Source organism: Sceloporus undulatus, chromosome 6 (assembly GCF_019175285.1).
Source record: "Sceloporus undulatus isolate JIND9_A2432 ecotype Alabama chromosome 6, SceUnd_v1.1, whole genome shotgun sequence".
Classification (NCBI taxonomy): domain Eukaryota; kingdom Metazoa; phylum Chordata; class Lepidosauria; order Squamata; family Phrynosomatidae; genus Sceloporus; species Sceloporus undulatus.
The window spans coordinates 91,294,349-91,314,754 of NC_056527.1; the positions used below are offsets into that span (position 1 = coordinate 91,294,349).

The 20,406-nt window shown below is 42.6% G+C and overlaps 1 protein-coding gene across 1 annotated transcript in view; it reads left to right on the forward strand.

The window, feature by feature from the left end:
• Nucleotides 1–2,883: 2,883 nt before the first annotated feature.
• Nucleotides 2,884–20,406, forward strand: part of KAT2A (lysine acetyltransferase 2A) — a 31,052-nt gene continuing 13,529 nt past the window's right edge. Inside the window, 13 exon segments of the mRNA XM_042475998.1 lie at nucleotides 2,884–3,304; nucleotides 8,497–8,533; nucleotides 8,535–8,587; nucleotides 8,590–8,620; nucleotides 8,959–9,047; nucleotides 9,050–9,099; nucleotides 10,786–10,875; nucleotide 10,920; nucleotides 13,069–13,233; nucleotides 14,557–14,761; nucleotides 16,904–17,010; nucleotides 18,291–18,401; nucleotides 19,275–19,411. Coding sequence (XP_042331932.1) covers nucleotides 2,884–3,304; nucleotides 8,497–8,533; nucleotides 8,535–8,587; nucleotides 8,590–8,620; nucleotides 8,959–9,047; nucleotides 9,050–9,099; nucleotides 10,786–10,875; nucleotide 10,920; nucleotides 13,069–13,233; nucleotides 14,557–14,761; nucleotides 16,904–17,010; nucleotides 18,291–18,401; nucleotides 19,275–19,411 — 1,497 coding nt within the window.

The window sequence follows — 20,406 nt, forward strand, 5'->3', positions numbered from 1 at the left end:
GCAAAAACATGGAACCATTACTGAAGAAAGTCAAGAAAGAAAGTGCAAAGGCAAAATAAAGTAATATTAAATAAAGTCAGGTTTATAGTTGGAACATTAAGAAAACAAACATAATGACCATCAATGATTTACATGACTTTAAAACAAATGATGAAGACATTGAATTAGTTCAAAATTTTCCATACCTTGACTCAGTCATTAATCAAACTGGGACTGTAATCAAGAAATCAAGACTTACTGGGATATGGAAGAGCAGCTATGAAGGAACTAAAAAGTGTAAAGATACAGTGGATCCTTGTTATAAGCTGGGGTTTGGTTCCAAGATCCCCCGTGTCTAACAAAATCCATGGATGCTCAAGTCCCATTAAATATAATGACATAGCAAAATGGTGTCCCTTATAAAAAAATGGAAAATCAAGATTTGATATCTGAAATTTATACTTTCTTTGAATATTTTCAAACTGTGGATGCTTGAATCCGTGTATAAATAATCTGTGTATAAGAAGGGCCAACTGTATATCATTGAATACTAAAGTTAGGATTGTGTCTGCCATTATATGTATTTGATGTGAAAGCTGGATAGTGAAGAAACCTGACAGAAAATCAGTTCATATGAAATGTGGTGCTGGAAAAAAGTTCTATGGATATTGTGGACTGATAAAAAAATAAATGGGTCCTAGAGCAAATGAAGCCTGAACTCTCCCTGGAAGCCAAGATCACAAAACTGTCATACTTTGGACATGTCCTGAAAAGACATGACTCCCTAGAAAAGATGACAAAGCTTGGTAATGTAGAAGGCAGTAGGAAAAGACGAAGAGCATATTCAAGATGGATAGATTCAATCGTGGAAGGCATGGTCCTGAGTGCAAGACCTGAGCAGGGCTTTTGATGACAGAGTGACCAAGAGGTTTGTGATTCATAAGATCACCGTAAGTTGAAGTCAACTTGTTGGCAGTTAATTTTAAACAAAAATGGATTTTGAGGGCTCAGTGCTATATCTTATTGGAACAGGGTTGCCAAATGCCACAAGTTTTACCCTCATAACTGAGCCAATATATTGAAGTCTTCCTTTTCATCCTGCTTCATATTATTAGGACAAACAAAGCTTCCAGGACATCAATCTGGATAATGTTCCACAAAGTGTGTATGTGTATATGCAGTTTCATATTCAGTTTGGCTACATGTAAGGAGATTGTGTTAGACAAATATTTGTCAAAATTATTCAGAGTAGCCAAGTATGAATTTCTCGCATTTATATTGGAGAAAACCAATATAATAGGTGTCTTTATTGTGTATCTGTAATGAGGAAAGACATTCTGTCTTGTCCCAGGAGCACTTGGGCTCTTGGTCCTTTAAGTACTAATTTTGTCCCTTCGTGGAGAAAAAGCAGTTAGTGTGTCTCCTGAAGTACATTGTCATTAAAGATCAATTTTTAAAAGTTAACAAGAGAATGTGAACACAGTAAATGTAAAAGTTCTAGGTAAGGATGAATTTCAGTATCTCCGTCTGCAATGCCAGAAATTTAGGGACTGATGGGACAAAATCATTTTGAGGAGGGATAGAGTTTTTATTTGAGGGAGCGAAGTCCTCATTTTGCCCCACCCTTCCTGTAGCTTTGACAAGCTGGAATGTGTTTCCAGAGGAGGGTAACCAAAATGGTGAAAGATCTGGAAACTATGCCCTCCTATAAGGAGCCACTTAGGGAGCTGGGGATGTTTAGCCTGGAGAAAAGAGGGTTAAGAGGTGATATGATAGACCCGTTTAAATATTTGAAGGGATTTCATGTGGATGGAGTGAGCTTGTTTTCTACTACTCCGGAGTACTAGGACACAATGGATGGGAGCTACAGTGACAGAGATCCCACCTCAACATTAGGAGGACCTTCCTGACAGTAAGAACTGTTCAACAGTGGAATGCACTCCCTTGGAGAGTGGCGGAGCTTCCTCCTCTGGAGGTTTTTAAGCAGTCCCATTTTCAAGAAAAATGCCCTGTTATGTTGCACAAATGAAGGTCCATGTTTGAAATTGTGGTTGTCAAAATTGTGTCATGGAGTCTGAGAAGTTTTTTGATAAGTTGTTGAAAGAGAGGCATTTGCTGCAAGAGATTACTTCATCGGAGAAATATTTATGGTACAGCGGTGGCGAAATACCGTCGTCCTCTCTAGGTCTACCTAAATTTCTGTATGAGTTCTGTCACTGAAGAATAATTCTCGACTCAATAATTTTAAACAATAAAACTTTTTCTTTCAATAGTGTTTATTCATTTCATCTTTTAAAAGGACAAACATGTGACCATAAAACCACAAACAAACATACAAGCATAGCATAAACATACATTAGAAATAGTGTTGAAATTAAGTTAAACATTAAGTTATAAGGTATTAAGTTCTGCTTTTCTTTCTTCTCTCTCCATAAAGAATTTATTTAATTCTTATTATAGGTAGATTCAAGCATCATTAAATTGACTTCTTTTGTCCTATGTAATAAAACTTTTGTTGCATTGCTTTTTCATAAACATGGGATATAACCTTGGCCTAGTTTGGCCACCTAAAAGTCCCCTTTTCTGTCTCAAGCAAATATGGCCAGCCATAATTTTAGGATTTAGCCACACTGCAGAAATAATCCAGTTCCAGACTGCTTTAACTGCCCTGGAATCCTGGGAATTGTAGTTTATTGTGGCACCAGAGCTCTCTCTGAGACTGACAGAAGGCTCAATGTCCTACAAAAACAGTTCCTAGAATCCCCTAGCATTGAGCCAGGGCAGTTAAAGCGGTATCAAACTGGATTATTTCTGCAGCGTGTTTTGGACCTGCAAGAAAAGGCCACTCTCTTCCCTAAGCCTTCACCTCAAACGCCCTTTACTTGTGGAACTACAACATCCGGCATGCAACTGGTAGCAGCGAGCATGCGCAGTAGCGCTCAGTGGCGGGCCTAAGCGGCTCCCGCCTACCCTCTGCGCATGCGCTGTGGCGTCCGAGCGCCCACGCCGCCTCGGAGGGTCCTGGGCAACATGGCGGAGCCGGAGGTTTCCTTACAGACCGCCAGGACCCCTCAGGCTACCGCATCCTCCGCCGCCACCGCCGTCTCCTCAGCCCCAGCTCCGCCGGCAACGGGAGGAGGAGGCGGCGGAACGGGAGGCAGCAGCAGCAGCACTAGCAGCAGTGACCCGGTTCGCCCGGGATTGAGCCAGCAGCAGCGCGCGAGTCAGCGCAAGGCGCATGCGCGGAGCTTCCCGCGGGCGAAAAAGCTGGAGAAGCTGGGGGTATTTTCAGCGTGCAAGGTACGGGGGCCTGGAAGGGACAAAAGTGTACGGGGATGCTTCTAGGTATTTGGTCCAGCCATAGCTGCATCCCTGACTGGGCTAGTGGTCAGGAATTATGGGGAAAGGCCTGGAGATGCCTAAGAAAAGACAGTTAGCAATATGATAGCCCTGGTTAAGTATTTGAAAGGGTGCCATATTGAAGATAGAATGGTAGAATCATAGAGTTGGAAGAGACCACAAGGGCCATCCAGTCCAACCCCCTGCCATGCAGGAACTCACAATCAAAGTGAGATGGATGGATTTCAATCATCACTAAGTAGCTTAGAAGCCTATAGTGAAACATAGAAAGCAAAGCCATTTTAGAAGCTACTAACAAGAAGTATTTGCTCTGTCTGTACACAGGAAAAGGAATTTAGATTAGGGCCCCATCAAGGATGCAGGGATGTGTATAGAACTAAATGACCCTGTGCTCTACCAAGGCTTCATTTGGTGCCTGGTTTCTCAAACGAGCCATAATAAATCAGAGATAAGAGAGCAACATCCCTGGCAGAGGAAGGGGGGCAAATTAACACATAGGTGATAAGAGAAAAGAATGTAACCAAATGTGTCTTAAATATATTTTAATGTATTCATTTATCTTTTCTCTGATTGCAAGAAAGTTCTATATGTTTAACCTTTGAAACAACCAATAGAATGTATAGAAGAGGCTTCGTTGTTTGAACCCCTATAAAACCTGCCGTTTTCCTCAGAACAGGGTCCCAAAATCTTTGGAAACTATTTCCTTTTGGGATTGCCGGCAATAAACTGTGTTTTTCATCTGACTTGGGTCCCCTCTCATTCTTCTGCTCTGTCAAGCCAAAGGGTTGCTGTGGGCTTTAGTGAGAGAGGCTCACAGGTGGCTGTTTGTCCACAATCAAAGCATCCCTGACAGATGGCCATCCAGCCTCAGTTTAAAGACCTCTAAGAAAGGAGACTCCACCACACTCTGAGGGAGTTTGTTCCACTGTTGAACAGCCCTTACTGTCAGGAAGTTCCTCCTAATGTTGAAGTGGAATCTCTTTTCCTGGAGCTTGCATCCATTGTTCCTGGTCCTGTTCTCTAAAGCAGCAGAAAACAAGCTTGCTCCCTCCTCAGTGGGACATCCCTTCAAATGTTTAACCTTCTCTTCTCCAGACTAAACATTGACATTGTGGATGTAAAAAGCTGGCTCACAAACTGTTTCAGGGAGAGGTAAACCAGTAGCCTGCTCAAATTTTTTGGGCTAGAGCTGTCTGAAGTACCAGTCGATGTGGCTAGTGGTCAGGAATTATGGGAAAAGGTCTGGAGATGCTTAAGAAGAGAAAGTTAACAATTGGTATGATAGCCCTGTTTTAAGTATTTGAAAGGGTGTAATGTTGAGGATGGAGCAAGCTTGTTTTCTGCAACACCAGAAAATAGGATCTAGAGCAGCGGGTTCAAAACTATTGGAAAGAGATTCCAGCTAAACATTAGAAAGAACTTCCTGACAGTGAGAGCTGTTCGAACAGTGGATCACACTCCCTTGGAGAGTGGTGGAGTCTCCTTCTTTGGAGGTTTTTAAACAGGCTGTATAGCTAGCTATCTGTTGGGCAGGGGGCTTTGATTGTGAATTCCTGCATGGCATAATGGGGTTGGATTAGATGACCCTTGTGGTCTCTTTACATTGGTGCATATGTAGTGTTTATGTCAGATGTGTTAGCTTACAACCTTGTCAGTGACCATGCTGGTTGGCTTGTGGTGAGGATGCAGTAAAACACAACTGGAAGGTGCTGAGTTAGAATCATAGAGTTGGAAGAGGCACAGATTTGGCAGGTTAATGGATTTGGACCTGATATTGTAGAATCATAGAGTTGGAAGAGACCACAGGGGCCATGCCGTCCAACCCCCTGCTATTCAGGAACTCACAATCAAAGCAGTCTTAACAGATGGCTGTTTAGAAACCTCCAAAGAAGGGGACTCCATCACTCTCCGAGGGAGTGTGTTCCACTGTTGAACAGCCCTTATTGTTAGGAAGTTCCTCCTAATGTTGAGCTGGAATCTCTTTTCCTGTACTGTAGTTCGAACCCATGCTCCGGTTCTATTCTCTGGAGCTGCAGAAAACAAATTTGCTCCATTTTCAGTATGACATCTATTCAAATATTTAAACAGGGCTTTTATGTCACATCCTAACCTTCTCTTCTCCAGACTAAACATACCCAGCTCCCATTTGAGGTAGGGTGTTTTGTGTCCCACCTAACCAAGATCCATTGCTTAATCTCCTGCATCTAAAATGTGATCTTTTAGAATCATAGAATCATAGAGTTGGAAGAGACCACTAGGGCCATCCAGTCCAACCCCCCGCCACGCAGGAAATCCAAATCAAAGCATCCCTGACAGATGGCCATCCAGCCTCTGTTTAAAGACCTCCAAGGAAGGAGACTCTATCACCCTCCAAGGGAGTGCATTCCATTGTCGAACAGCCCTTACTGTCAGGAAGTTCCTCCTAATGTTCAGGTGGAATCTCTTTTCCTGTAGCTTGCATCCATTGTTCCAGGTCCTGTTCTCTGGAGCAGCAGAAAACAAGCTTGCTCCCTCCTCAATATGACATCCCTTCAAATATTTAAACAGGGCGATCATATCACCTCTTAACCTTCTTTTCTCCAGGCTAAACATCCCCAGCTCCCTAAGTCGTTCCTCATAGGGCATGGTTTCCAGACCTTTCACCATTTTTGTCGCCCTCCTTTGGACATGCTCCAGTTTCTCAATGTCCTTTCTGAATTGTGGCGCCCAGAACTGGACACAATATTCTAGGTGGGGCCTGACCAAAGCATATTTAAAAAAAAGTTTAAATTATTTGTTTATTATTTATTTATGGTATTTATACCCCGCCCTTCAGCCCTAAAGGCTCTCAGAGTGGCTTACAATTCCTTGTCCTCAGGCTTACAATCTAATGTGTATCTCTTACAAAGTAGGACAATAAAAACTTGTGGCAATTTCAACACTAGGTGAATTATTGGATAGGACTCTTTAGTTTTGCTGCATCAGGGTAACATGGCTATTGTTCTAGAAATACTTTTTTTAAAACAGTCAAGTTATGGATCCTGAACAGTATCGTGCTAAATACCTTGCCGCAAAATGCTGTGATTGCTATTAACTTAGGGCCCGAACAGACAGACCAAAATAAAGCTGTTATGGATCATATTGGAAGTATGTTGCTTAAATGCTTCATGCATCCTAACAGGCTGGAAACCATGCCAAAGCCAAATTCCAATCCTAAGGACTGGAGCACAACTTTGGCATAGCTTCTTGCCTCTTGGGATATGTGTGTCATTTAAACAGCATACCTCCAAAGTGACCTGAAGCAGCTTTATTTTGGCCTGTCTGTTCAGGCCCTTAATTACCTTTTCATCCATTTGGTCTGAGGTCAAATGGCTAAGCAACTAAATTTTTCAAGCACATTATATATAACAAATGTTATAACATGGTCTGAAATGTTATAACATGATCTTTCTTGCCTTAAGCCTTCAGGGTAGATTGAATGAAATACATGGATGAGAACAAAACGAATACTGTACTTTTATCTATTAGTAGACAAGTAAGTGATATAACTGGACGTTTTCAGCTTCCTTCTTGCAACAACTGTGCCCTGTCAAAGGATTCCTGTTGATAGTTTTTTGTGGTTTTTTTGGGCTATGTGGCCATCTTCTAGAAGAGTTTATTCCTGACGTTTCGCTAGCATCTGTGGTTGGCATCTTCAGGGAAGATTCCTGTTGAGTATTTTTGCAGCAGGGATGGTAAAAATAGTAGTAGTGTTCATATGAAATGTCTACCTCATAGCTTTGGGGTAAATAAAATGGAACTTGGCAAAGTTACTTTTTGGACTATGGGGCTGAGCAGATAGAGAGGAAAAACTGGGCCATTCCTTGGTTTTCCTCATTGGGCTGGAGCCCCTCTTGTCCACAGCATGCAGCATCGAGCCATGCTGCTTGATTGTATATTTTGTGCATGTGTACCATCACACAGACACACCCCCTTTGACTGCCAATTACCTCCCTTGTCTGACTGGCCACACAGCCGCACAGGCAATATACTGCCCATACTGTGTGTTGATGCACCCAGTGACACATTGGCAAAGCACGATTATGGAGGTCTCCCATACATGCCCCCTTTCCTCCCTTCACCCCATGGCCCCCTGTTGGACTGGTCAGCTTGTGTATGTTTTTATTACATCCATTTCATTATTGGCGATCTACCGTGTTTGCTGTAATTTGCTTCATGGGATGTGTGACAGCTTGTGGGTGTGATGGGTTGATGCATCTGGCGACTTGTGTGCCTGTATGCTCGACAATAGAAAAAACCATATGGCAAGCAATGGCTCTACCAGCTGTGTCTCACCAGGCCAGGGCCCATGTTTCAGACCGCCTCCATAAGCTGCCTGGGTTTTCCCACATTGCTGCAGTCGTGTTGTGTTGTTCATATGCCTATGTCACAGTGCACACTTTCCACATTAGAACGAAGCTTTATTTTAAAGGGGCTTTATTTTGCTCTGGCTTTTTATTCCAGAGTACAGCTTTCTCCAGGATTCACCTTGTTTTGGCCTGTGTGTTGTGTTGTAGAAACAGCTGTGGCTCGAAATGGGCTTTTATTTTTGTCTGTGTGGACAGGTCCTATCGCTCTCAGAATCCCACAGGTGACATGCTAGAGACTATGGCCTGTTCAGACTGCCAATAAAGCTGCTTCGGTCTCTTTGGAGGTATGCTGTTTAAATGATGCATGGGTCCTAAGAGTCCGGAGGTCGCGGCCAAAGCCACACTCCATTCCTAAGCACTGGGTGCAGCTTTGGTCAGCTTCCGAATTTTAGGATGCATGCATCATTTAAACACCTACTCCAAAGAGACCCGAAGCAGTTATTTTTGGCCGTCTGTAACAGGCCTATGCCTCTGGGAGATATTTGGACCAGTGTTATCAGGAATAAAAATGTTCAACACAGTGTTACTTCATTTATTTACAAAGGTGGCTTTGTGTATGCATATAAATTAACATGTGTTCCTGAATGAAAGCTTTTTCTGTGTTCTCTATTCACTGATAGAGCTCTAGATGGTGGAATGCAACCCCCAACCTTTGCCCTGTTGGTGATGTGGGTTGGGGTCCTTTAACATATATGGAGGACTACATAGTTGTTTTACAAAGCAATCGACAATACATTCTAAAAGTTTCTTTTTCTCTTAACCACTCCAGGCTAATGCTCTTGCAAATGCAATGGCTGGAAGAACCCAACCCTCCCACAGCCCTCGTATGGATCTGCCGCAAACAGTCACCAACCTCAGTGAGCATGCCGTAGCTGTGGGCATGCTCTAGGTAAGTGTATGATGCATCTTTCCTCTTACATTCTTTTTATCCTTTATTAGGGAAAGCTGTACAATAATTAGTGGCCAAAAGGCTCTTAATTGAATCTCTCACCATCAAAAGTGATCTGCCAGTTTTCAGTAGTTGGTAAGTAGAAGAATAAATAAGCAAGGGTGGGAAAATATTCAGCTCCTCAGATGTTGTTGATTGCAGTCCCATCATTCATAAGCTGGTGTAGGATCTGGGAGTTGTGATCCAGCATCATCTGGAGGCCAAACACAGTTCTGTGCTGTTGTGGCCTCTAGCTTGAAGGGGCCACATTTAGAGCATATCTAACCTTTCTTTCTGCCCCAGCTGACCTGTATCTCACCTGGAGAACGTCTCTGAGGATGAGATCAATCGGCTTCTTGGAATGGTGGTGATGTGGAGACTATTCATGTCTGTGACAAGGAAGAGGACACAGACACCAAACAAGTTTATTTCTATCTGTTCAAGGTGAGCCCAAGCATTGGAGAAAATGCTGACAAATGTTCACAGGGGATTTGGACTAGAGATCTATACTCCACAGGTGCTCAAGATAGAAGCAGAGCTTCGTAAAGTTCCATTCTTGCATTGTGATGCTCAGAATCATATTGCCTACCTGGCCATGGCCATGCTGGCTGAGGATTTTGGACAATGTAGTCCAAAAAGTAACTTTCTAATCTCTGATTGTATGCAGACATTTTCTCATCAATGTTGTTATTAACAACATATTTGCAGACTTAGCAAGTTTGGCCTATCACCAAACTCAGTGAGACACTTGCCTGAGGCAGCAGGTGCCAAGCATGTGGAGGGGCAGCAGATCCAATGTCCTTATTTGGAGGACAGAGTTGTCACTTGTCCTGCCTCCTTCAGCTAACCTTCTGTCCTCACGTGAAATAAGATGTTGCCCCATCACAAGTTTGGAAATAAGTCCCAGTTGGCTTCTGTAGTACAATGGGAAAAGTGCCATATTGTCTTTTTACAGTGGCCAATAAAATGTTTTGATTGGCCTGAGGCTTTAGAGTCTTGTTACAGTTTCTTTGGCTAATGCAGTTTTATTAATTGATTGTCTGCTTCTCTTGCCTGTACTGTTGAAAATCAAAAGTGATTTCAAGGTACAGCAAAAAGCACAACAAGAAACACTGCTGATGGATGAGGACATGGTGGGAGAGAGAACTCAGTGCAGTAACTGGATATTCCAGAATATTCTACAGAGAATGTAGAAAGAAGACTGGTGTGATGGTTTTAGATCACCCTGACTTAGATTGTTTTTTTTTTCCAAAGGGTTTAGGCAGGCTACCAAGTGTTCATGTGATCTTCTATCAGATCATATTTACACTTGCTGAAGATTTTGTAAAATAAATAAATAATAATAAATCTTTTATTTATACCCCACTTTTTTGTTACCGGAACAATCAAGTGGCTTACATGATTAAGACCGTCAATATACACTACATACAGTCTGTACAATATATATCTAACTTCTCCCTTTAACAAAGATTAAACACATTACAATATAAAATCAATTATTAAAATACAGATAATAACAACAGTCTACTGGGAAATGTAGAATGATACTTATAGGTAGGGAGGAATTATTAGCCGATTATTCTATTTGGGGAAGGCCTGCCGGAAGAGATCCCGTCTTAGCAGCTTGTTAAAGCTGTCTGACTGGAAACTTGAGGGATCTCCTCTGGCCAGCATTCCGCAATCTGGTATCTCTAACGGATTTCAATAAAGTTTACCTTTTTGGACTACTGTTCAAAATTCCCCAGGCAGCATGTAGTCCAATAAGTAATGTTTCCAAGCTCTATCCTCTTGCCCTCCCTCTAGTTTTTCTTGAGTCCATCTTTTTCATTGTAGTCCTCCCCAACCCGCTTTTGTGGGGGGGGTGTCCAGAGCTAGTTTGGAAATACAGGATGAGAGACCTTTCTGTGTTTTATGTAGAGAGGGTTGTTTGTCTTCTGACAGTTTAGTTTTTGAGCCCTGACTAAAAAACCCTTAATAGTTTGACATGACACATGTCCCTATGAGCTGGGGCACGCCCTGATTAAAATCATTCTGAAAAGATTTGGGGATCTTTCTGATCCACAAAACTTTTGAAAGATTGTAATTAACACAAGCACAAGGAAAATGGAATCATCCCCTTTCTCTCTGCAGCTCCTAAGGAAATGCATTCTACAAATGAGCCGCCCAGTTGTTGAAGGATCACTTGGAAGCCCCCCATTTGAAAAACCAAATATTGAACAGGTAAATCTGTGGTTTATTTATTTGTTTGTTTAAAATATTTCTAGGGTTGTTCTTCCAGATAAGAGCTTGAGATGATATACATAAGAACAATAGAGAGAAAAGCTACATAGGCTCTTTTAAAAAAGTACAGAAGGATGTCAATAAAACCAGGATTTAAAAGTAAGCTCAAGGAATGACATGCATCTGTGTACTGAAACAATCTGTAGGAAACCAACATTCTACAGGCATAAAATTGAGCTTTGAAATTACTTTCAGAAAGCATCAAACATCATCCAGTGTTTGGAGGTGGCTCCTTCCTCCCCATGTGCTACCAGGAGGGTTGGGGAGGAACCATCTTCCTTGACCAAGGGCATGAGGAAACATTTATAATCAGAAAGCCAAAGTAGAAAATAAGCAACTGAAGAGAAAAAGACAAGGGACACCAATCACGCAATGAGTATGCCCGCCCCAGATGCAATAGAAGGCAAACTTGAGTGCAAGCAGAATGATATATTCCCATTCATTTGGGTAACTGGATTAAGCTCCCATATCATGCTTTTTCTCTCTCAAGGTTCATCTACACTGTAGAAATAATGCAGTTTGACACCACTTTAAATGCCATGGCACCATCCTACAGAATCCTAGGATGCTGTAGTGAAGCACCAGCACTCTTTGACAGCCCCAAAACTGTCCCAAATTTCTCTCATCATCTAGGCACTCTGGAGTGATGCCAGGCAGTTGTCTATACATGTATGCGTGTTGCTGCCCATCACTGCCACTGCTGGAAACAAATTGCTCCCTCTGGCCCGTTAAAACAGGGCAGGAAGTATGTGCGGAGCGTACTAGGGTTAGAAAGGGGTGGTGCTTCTGCACCCCCCTAACCTTAGTGCGCGCTCTGCGCGCACAAAATCAGCAGCCGTTCCACACAGCTGTGCCATGAGGACATCACGACCGTAGCATTTCGGAGCTCCTTCCTGGTTTGGTCCGCTGGGCGCAGCCTTCACACGGCTGGCCCAGCGGCCAAAGGGAAGGGGCCAGTGGCCCTTTCTCTTCTCCCCGCCGCCGCGGGGTGTCCTTGGGGCTTGAAGCCCCAAGGACACCCCTTTCCCGGCTGCGGGGAAGGGGCCTTTTGCCACTTCCCCGCAGCCTGAAAAGCGGCGGATCGGGGCCTCAGCGGCTGCCGCTCTAGCCCTGGGCCCCGATACAGCAGGGAAGGGGGCGGGTGCACCCGCCCAAACAGGCGGTCTGTACCCGCCTCTGAGTTTAAAATTAGCACCTGCATCATCACATGTCTGGGTACCTTGTTGTGACCTCAGAGGGAGTGCTTGTGCAGGCAGTGCCAGCGTCAGGCAGCCGACAGGACACTGTAAACAGCCAACAGGTGTCACTCTGGAAAAAAGTCTGGAGCAAAAGATAGTTTTTTAAAACTTGATTTAGGGAGGAATGGCTTGGATTTGGTGCCAAACTGCACATTAAGGCAGTCTGCACTTGGATTGAGATTTTGGTCTGTGTTATCTGATCAGGGGCAACATGAAGATGGAGTACTCAGTGTAAATCCTCCAAACTTGTTGTTTTCCTCTTGACATCCTTTTTCTGTCATGCTTTTGAGCTTGTAACACTTAGGGAGGGACTTTTTTGTTTTATTCTGTGTACAGTTATTAGTAAATACTATGTGTTAATGTTGGCAAAAATTATATGTTTATGATTGTTAATCAGCTACATCAGGGTAGGGCAACCTGCGGCCCGCGGGCCAGATGTGGCCCGGCAAGGCCTTGGGACCGGCCCCCGCTGGTCCTGCCCCGATTGCCGCCGGGCCTTTGGGGGGCAATTGTCTATAGAAGCCTCAGAAACATGCATTTATATAACATTTTTTTTAAAATCAGCAATTTTTTTCACGTGTCCTCCATTTTTTTTAAAAAAAGTGTCTTCCATTTGAAAATTTTGTCCTACATTTGTCCTGGTTTATTTATATATTTAATTTTTTAAAAAAATATTTAATTATTTATTTTTTGGCTTCGGCCCCCCAGTTGTCTGGGGACAGCAACCCGGCCCCTGGCTCAAAAGGTTGCCTACCCCTGAGCTACATCAACTGGTGGGGTTTCATAGAGGGTAACCCCATTTGTTGGAGTTTGGAGACATGTATGGCTAATGGGTCTTTGGTTACACCTTGTCCTGCTGCTAGAACCCACCAGGTTTTTCCTTTCTCCTCTCCAGGGTTGTTTAACTTTGTGCAGTACAAATTCAGCCATCTGCCTCCCAAGGAACGGCAGCCATGTTCGAGCTCTCCAAAATGTTTCTTCTGTGCTAAACTATTGAAGCTTGAAACACCATCCCAGTTTCGCCAGCGCTCACAAAATGATGACGTGGCAACTTATAAAGCCATTATACCAGGTGAGTGGGAGAAGAGAGGTATGAGCAAGATGTAGAGCCAAGACTCACAACCTATAATGTCCTATAATATATGATGGGTTCACACTTTCTGAAGGACTGTGTTGTCCTACATGAGCCTGTCCAGCTCAACTTTGGAGGTGGTTCTTCTTTTGATCTCACCAGTTTCCCAAGCATGTTTGGTGGGAACACAGGACAGGGCATTCTTGGTGTGTGCTCCCAGTCTTTGAAACCCTCTCCCTAGAGAGATTAGAATGGCTTTTGCCTTGTTGTCTGTCCATTGGCAAGTAAACATCATCATCATAATCCTCATTATTATTATTATTATTATTATTATTATTATTATTATTATTATTTTGCTCCAACTGGCTTTTAGAAACTGACTTCAGAGTTTTTAAGTGTGCTTTTTGGCCAGTTAATAATTTTTGTCTTGTAATGGATTTGTTGTAAAAGATGTTAATGCTATAGAAAGTTTAATTGCATTAAATTAATTCATTTTTCAAGAATTAATTAAAATTTAAATTAAACAAATTAAATCAATAATTTCTGTGTTTTTATTTGTGTTTTGTGTGTACGTTTATTGGTAATTGTTTTAGTTTTTGGAAGCCATCTTGAGTTCCAGTTTTGGGGGGGAAAGTCAGGATAAAATGAATTATTAATACTGACAAAAATTATGCCAGGGCATCGATTTTCAATATTTGAGTTTTGATCTACAATGTCTTGACATACTGATAAAGATTTAATGTCTCTGTGCTGGCAGAAAGTGCAATCGCTTCTCTCTTGCGTACTCATTGATAATTGATAAACTCAGTGCTTCTCAGCTTTTGGAACAGAGCAGCCTACCTTCTGGATAGTACGAAGTTTTCAAGAGGAAGGAAGGTCCTGCAGAAAGCAGAGTTGTTTGTCACTTTGCAGAGGTCTGGGACAGGAGCCAAACTGCTGTTCCAGGGACAAATGACCTGGCACCTTTCAGATATTTTGGAGGTCCATCATCCTCACCATTATCTGCTAGCCATGTCTTATGGGAGTTGTTGTCCAAAATATCCAGGGAGCTCCAGCTTGTGTATCCTTGCACTATGCTGCCTATAAAAGTTAGTTTCCTGTGTTCTGGATTCAGTTTTGTAGTTGAATCACTACTCACCAGTTTTCTTCTCTCTTCCCTTCCAACCTATTCTTCTTCCTCCAAAGGTGCATTTGCTGGGAATTCAGTGCCTTATCAGGGTGCACATTGAAACCTGTGACATCTGAGGATTGTAACCACTGGTTCTCATTGTCTGTGATGCCTCTCTTTGCTCCCTTCTCTTTTGTCCTCACCCCGATTCCTCAGGTGGCTATGCTACTGCCATGTTCCCCAGAGTTGTGACAGCCTCCCTCGGTATGAAACCACCCAGGTCTTTGGCCGAAATCTCCTCAAATCCACTTTCACAGTCACTCGTCGGCAGCTGCTGGAGAAATTCCGAGTGGAGAAAGACAAGTTGGTGCCAGAGAAACGGACTCTCATCCTTACCCATTTCCCCAAGTAAGACTAGATCCATGAAGCAATGAGGCTGTGTGTGTGTATGTGCGCGCGCGCACGCGTTCCTATGTGTGTGTCTGTACATGTCCGTATCTGTGTGTGTGACATGCATGTATGTGCAAGTGCAACGGGTGCAATTAATTTATCCCAGGAGTTTGAGACCTAGTTCTTCTCCCTGAGGTGGTAACCATTGTCCAAAACATACTGCAGTAATCCAGTTTGAGACCACTTTAACTGCCCTGGCTCAGTGCTCGGGAATCCTGGGAATTGTGGTTTATTGTGGTGCCAAATGTCTCTGACTGAGAAGGCTAAATGTCTCACAAAACTACAGATCCCAGAATTCCCCAGCATTGAGCCAGGACAGTTGACATGGTCTCAAACTGGATTATTTCTGCAATGTGTTTTGGACCAATGACAAAGCTATGCATTAAACTCGAGGGCATGGATGGGCAGCCTTGAAAGAATAGTGGACCATATTAGCCCCCAGGAGACTGGAGGGCAATGCACACATATACACAATGCATAGAATCAAATTTCTGTCCCCAAATGCCCTCTAGAAGGCATGTGGGTCATTTTTGTCATGTTTCTTAATCTCTTCTTTGTCGTTTTAGGCCCAGGAGAGGCAATTTTAAATAAATGTTTAACTGTTTATTTCAGAGATCAAGCTATCATGTCTTAAGCAGGAAGGACAGAGAATAGAAATATTTGGAAAGGTGCCTTCAGGCAAGCAGGCCACTTCCTGGTTTAGAAAAAGACCTTTCCTGGACTTAAAATCACCTGGGATGCTAAAAACATGGTACAAATGCCCCCTGCCCATTTTTGAGGGGTGAAAACCTTTAAAAAAATTTTTTGCTCCAAAACCATACTTTTGACTCCAAAAATGGTGCTTGGAGGAGTACGGTTTGTTCACTTGTGTTCTAGGGCATACATAAGGAAGGGAGATTTCAGGTGTGATGTTCATGAGGTATTTGTTAGAAATTAGAATGTCAGGGTCCACTAAGGGGGCTTCTGTCCACAAAAGTTTGTGCCAAGTATGACTTGTTCTTAAGGTGCTACAATTCCCTTCCTTGTTTTTTCTGCAGTATACAGATGAGGCTTCCCCCTTGGAAATAATCTGAACCATATGCGGATAGTGGACTAGGCTTTTTTGGGGTATTTTTTTTCGTATTTATTTTTATTTATTTATTAGAGTACTTATACCCCACCCTTCAGCCCTAAAGGCTATCAGTGCAGCTTACAATTATTATTTTTAATAAGATGGTTCCCTGCCCTCAGGCTTACAATCTAAAAACACATGACACAAAAGGAGGAGGGAATGTGGTGGGGAAGGGGATCAGGTCCAGCAGTTCTTCTCTCCCTCTGAGGCCTGGACCAAGGCAGATAGACTGGAGGGAGGGCTCTCCTTCTTTGTTTGGGCCAGGCCTGATGGAACTGGCAGGCCTCTCTCTCCCTCTGAGGTCTGATGATGTAGATGGCAAAGGGCTCACCAACAAATACCAGTTGCTGTAGACTGTATTTTAGAGGAAGGTATGGCAAATCACCTCTGAGTATTCCTTGCCTAAGAAAACCCTATGAAAATTATGGGGTCACCATAAGTCAATAGGCAACATGAAGGCAACACACACACACAGAGATCTGTGTTCTTAGATGTAAACAGAGCCAGGGCTCACAAGGTTGAAGGACAAATGCTTTTTGATGATTACAGATGGTGACATTATATGGGAATGGATTTCTCAGCTAGATTATATTGATGTATCGCATCCTGGTTATAATGGAAAGTATTTTGCAATGGCTTGGTCTTGAGTGGGAAATTAAGACCCATTAGCTTTGCAAAAGACCTGCTACTCAAATTCATCTGTTGAGACAGATCATTGCAGCTGCCAGTATTTTTAGATTCTAGCTGCTATCATTGCTATGGGAAACTTTACCTCTTAATCTCTGGAATTGAGGACTAGTGTGCCTCTTGAGTATAAGCTCAGCTCAAGAATTTGTTTTCAGCAACAGAACAGAACTGAGTTCTCTTTACACATGGACTTCCTCTCAACATTCCTGCATTAGTTCTCTCTACTTTAAGAAGCAGACTTGTAGGACTGTCCCCTCCAGGTATCTTGCCATACTGAATGCTCTCCATTCCTCATTCCTCAGATTTCTGTCAATGCTGGAGGAAGAAATCTATGGGGAGAGCTCTCCAATATGGGAAGCTGACTTTACTATGCCTGCGACAGAAGGCACCCCCCTTGTCCCTCGTCCAGGTATGTTGTAATTCTTGAAATCCTATCTGGTATCCATTTGAACTATCTGGTATCCATTTGAACAGTATTCAAATAAATACTGAAGGTATCTTCATTCCATAAAGATGCCTTAGGAAGAAGTAGGCAACTAGTAAAGTAAAGCCCAATAAAGTCTCCTCTGACTGGCAGTTTTCCAAGTCTTGGGTAGAGATCTTTGCCAGCCTGGCTTTCTGAATTTCTGAAACTTACAGTGTTGATTATTGAATCTGGATTCTTTGCATGCCAAAAGAACATGAGGGAGAGGGAAAGGGTATGATCTCCCTGAACTACAATCCTTCCTTGCATTGCAGAATAGCTAGGGACAAAGCATAGGGACAGGGTTCACATTTATGGCAATTGACCAGCTCACTGGATGATGGGACTCGGCAAATGCAGGCTTTCCCTGTGGTTACTGTGCAGCCAAAAGGTTGTGTGTGAGTGAGATTTAAGTTTCTTTTGAAGATCCAGCTGTCATGTCTTGATATAGAAGGATGGGGATAAGAGTGTATTTAAAAAGGTACCTGCAACAGAGGAAGCCAATCCATTTACAGGGAAAGTCTCTCCACACAGTCAAACAAAACTACAGTCACCACTCCATTTTTGCAGGGAATCCGTTTCAGATCTTCCCCCCCCCCCCATGAAAATGGAAATCGCCAATATTCAAGTCCAGTTGAATGGGGACATGCCCCATTTTGTCCCCCTTCGTTTGCTGCCTGCAAACAGACGAGGGACGCCGACTCCCAAGTCCACAAAAACGAAGGAGTGACTGTAGATCCAGCCATCTTGAATTGAAACTCCTCGGCAATTTTATTATGATGATCAACCTTCTCTAACCAGATGTTTTCAAGATGGGTTTTTGAACTACAAATCACATCATCCCTCGCCACTGGTTGTGGTTGATGGATGGCAGGAGTTGAAGTCCTAAATTAACTGGAGGCGCAGCGTTGAAAGCGAGGAAAAGACATTGTAAGCCTTTGCCAGGAAGATCTGTGTTGAACTCCTTAGGCCACAAAGCTTGTGGGGCAACTTAGCAAAAGGCTCATTCTCTCAACGTTACATGTCTGATGTGTTTTATGTGAGTTTTATAATGGAAGAACCTTACACATGCTGCCCTGAGTTAAGAAAATGAAGGCAAGGTACAATCCTGTGAAAGTTTCTACTACATGTGAGGTGGGAACCAAATCATTCAAACTGCATTCTCTATTGCTGATGCTTTCTGTTCTAAAAGGGCTGCATATTACCGCTGCTATTTTTCTGTTCAGCTATCAGCACTGTACCTGCAGCCAGCACTCCACTTTTCAGCAAATCCCTGAGCTGTAGCTCATCCTTGGCATCCATAAACCTTGATGGCAGCTCATTGGATTCTGTGCCAGGTAAGGTCAGCTGGAATGGTTGCAGAAGGTTGGAAAGAAGATCAAAACATTAGAAGTGAAGGGCCTAGAAGGAAACCTTTACTGAAAGACATTACTTAAATCTTTTTTAAAATTCTTTGTTTGACCTTCCAGACATAATAAAGAGTGTTGTGATATTCAGAAGCTTGCATATGGTCACTCTAAAAGCAGTCTTCCACAAGCTGTGTCCCTCCAGATAGTTTGGACTCCAGCTTCCAGAGGTCATGCTTGCTGGAGTGATGAGAACTGTATATCACAACATTTGGAGGGACTTAGGATGTGGAAGATGGGTCTAAAGGTACTGAATTGAATCTAGGCTCATTGTAGTTAGTGAAACTGAAATTAGTCCCATTGGTTTCACTAGGTTTTCTTTAATTATGATTAAACCCAAATTTGATTCATAATTTCACTGACTTTCAATTTATACATGATGTTTAGCCATGTCTTGCATAAGAGGAAGTTGTTTCAATGTTGGATTGGGATTCTAGGAAACCAATATTCATATCCCCATTGAATCATGAAAACCTACTGCGTGACCTTGGGTAAATCAAACTTATTCATCCTTAGAGGAAGGCAAAGGGCAAACATCATCTGAATAAATCTTGTCAAGAAAACCATGGGATATGATCCCCCTAAACTGGAATGGATTTGAAGAACTATACCAACTGCAAAATTGTGTCTTGAACCTAACCTAAACCTCAAAGCTATTTACTGCATAGAAATCAGACCCACAATTAGAGGAAATGCATTCTGTATGCCAAGACTGGAGCATGATTTTTGGCAATCACATGAATTGCTTTCAGACTCATACGCCTTGAGCCATATTCCTCTTTTTTTGGGGTGCCGCCCTCACAGGTGAGAAGAGAAAACTTCCAGAGAGCTTGAGTCTTGAGGATGCCAAGCGGATTCGTGTGTTAGGTGACATTCCAATGGAACTTGTCAATGAAGTGATGTTGACGATCACAGATCCAGCAGCCATGTTGGGGCCAGAGGTACATTAAAACATGATTGGTGGTATGAATGAAAAGGTCTTCACCATATTTTAGTTATGGCATGACCACATGGTATATTGGAAAACAATTATCAGGCATAGTCACAGTCGGCAAATATTGTGCATTGCTTTTGGAGCCCTGGCAAGCAGAACAATGATAAATAAAACATTTCTAATAAATAATAATGAACACATTGTCAAATTTGCTTGTCAGTGGTGCTCAGTGCTGGCCCTCAGAGGTGGCATGTGTGCCCACCTTCCCTTATTGAACTAAGATGGGGTAGGGAGGTTTTGGGAAAGAAATGGCTTTCTCTTGTACTAAACTAAAGCCTGTTGAGATCTTCTGGTCAGATATGTCAAGGTATGTGAGGCTGTGCCCACTTTCAGTTTTGGCCTTCAGTATTGTCACTGTGGCTCACTCAAATGCTTTTCTGTGACCTCTACAGTTGGCCCTACATTTTTGTGGGGGATCCATCGGACACGCCCCATTGAAAATTTAGGAGGTCGCCCCCTCCATCAATATTGAAGACCATGTACCTCAAGTCCACGAGAAACAAGGGGTGACTGTAATTGGAAAATGTAGTTGTGAGAAGAAGGACGTTCCTCACTCCTCCTTTGTAGTTCACTGAGGGAAAGATTCTCTTTCCCACTAATTTCATAGAATATTCCTTTATAAAATTCCACATATGTTTCCAAGATTTTGGCAGGCTCACATTATTTAATTAAGCAGCCCTTGATGCAAGATAATGGTAGTTTTAATTTGTGGATGCACTTTTGAAAACTATTGCCTGTTCAATTTTTCGTCATATGGATGATGGAAAGAGAAATTAGAAACAAAGGATTCTGGGAGTAAAATCAGGTTAACTCAGGAGAGGGCAACTCCTACAGATGTTTTTGTTCTGGAGCTCACATCAGTTTTAGTCAGAATGGCCAATAATGAGAGATTATTGGATTTGCACACCAAAACAAATAAAAAATTTAAAGATATTGGGCACC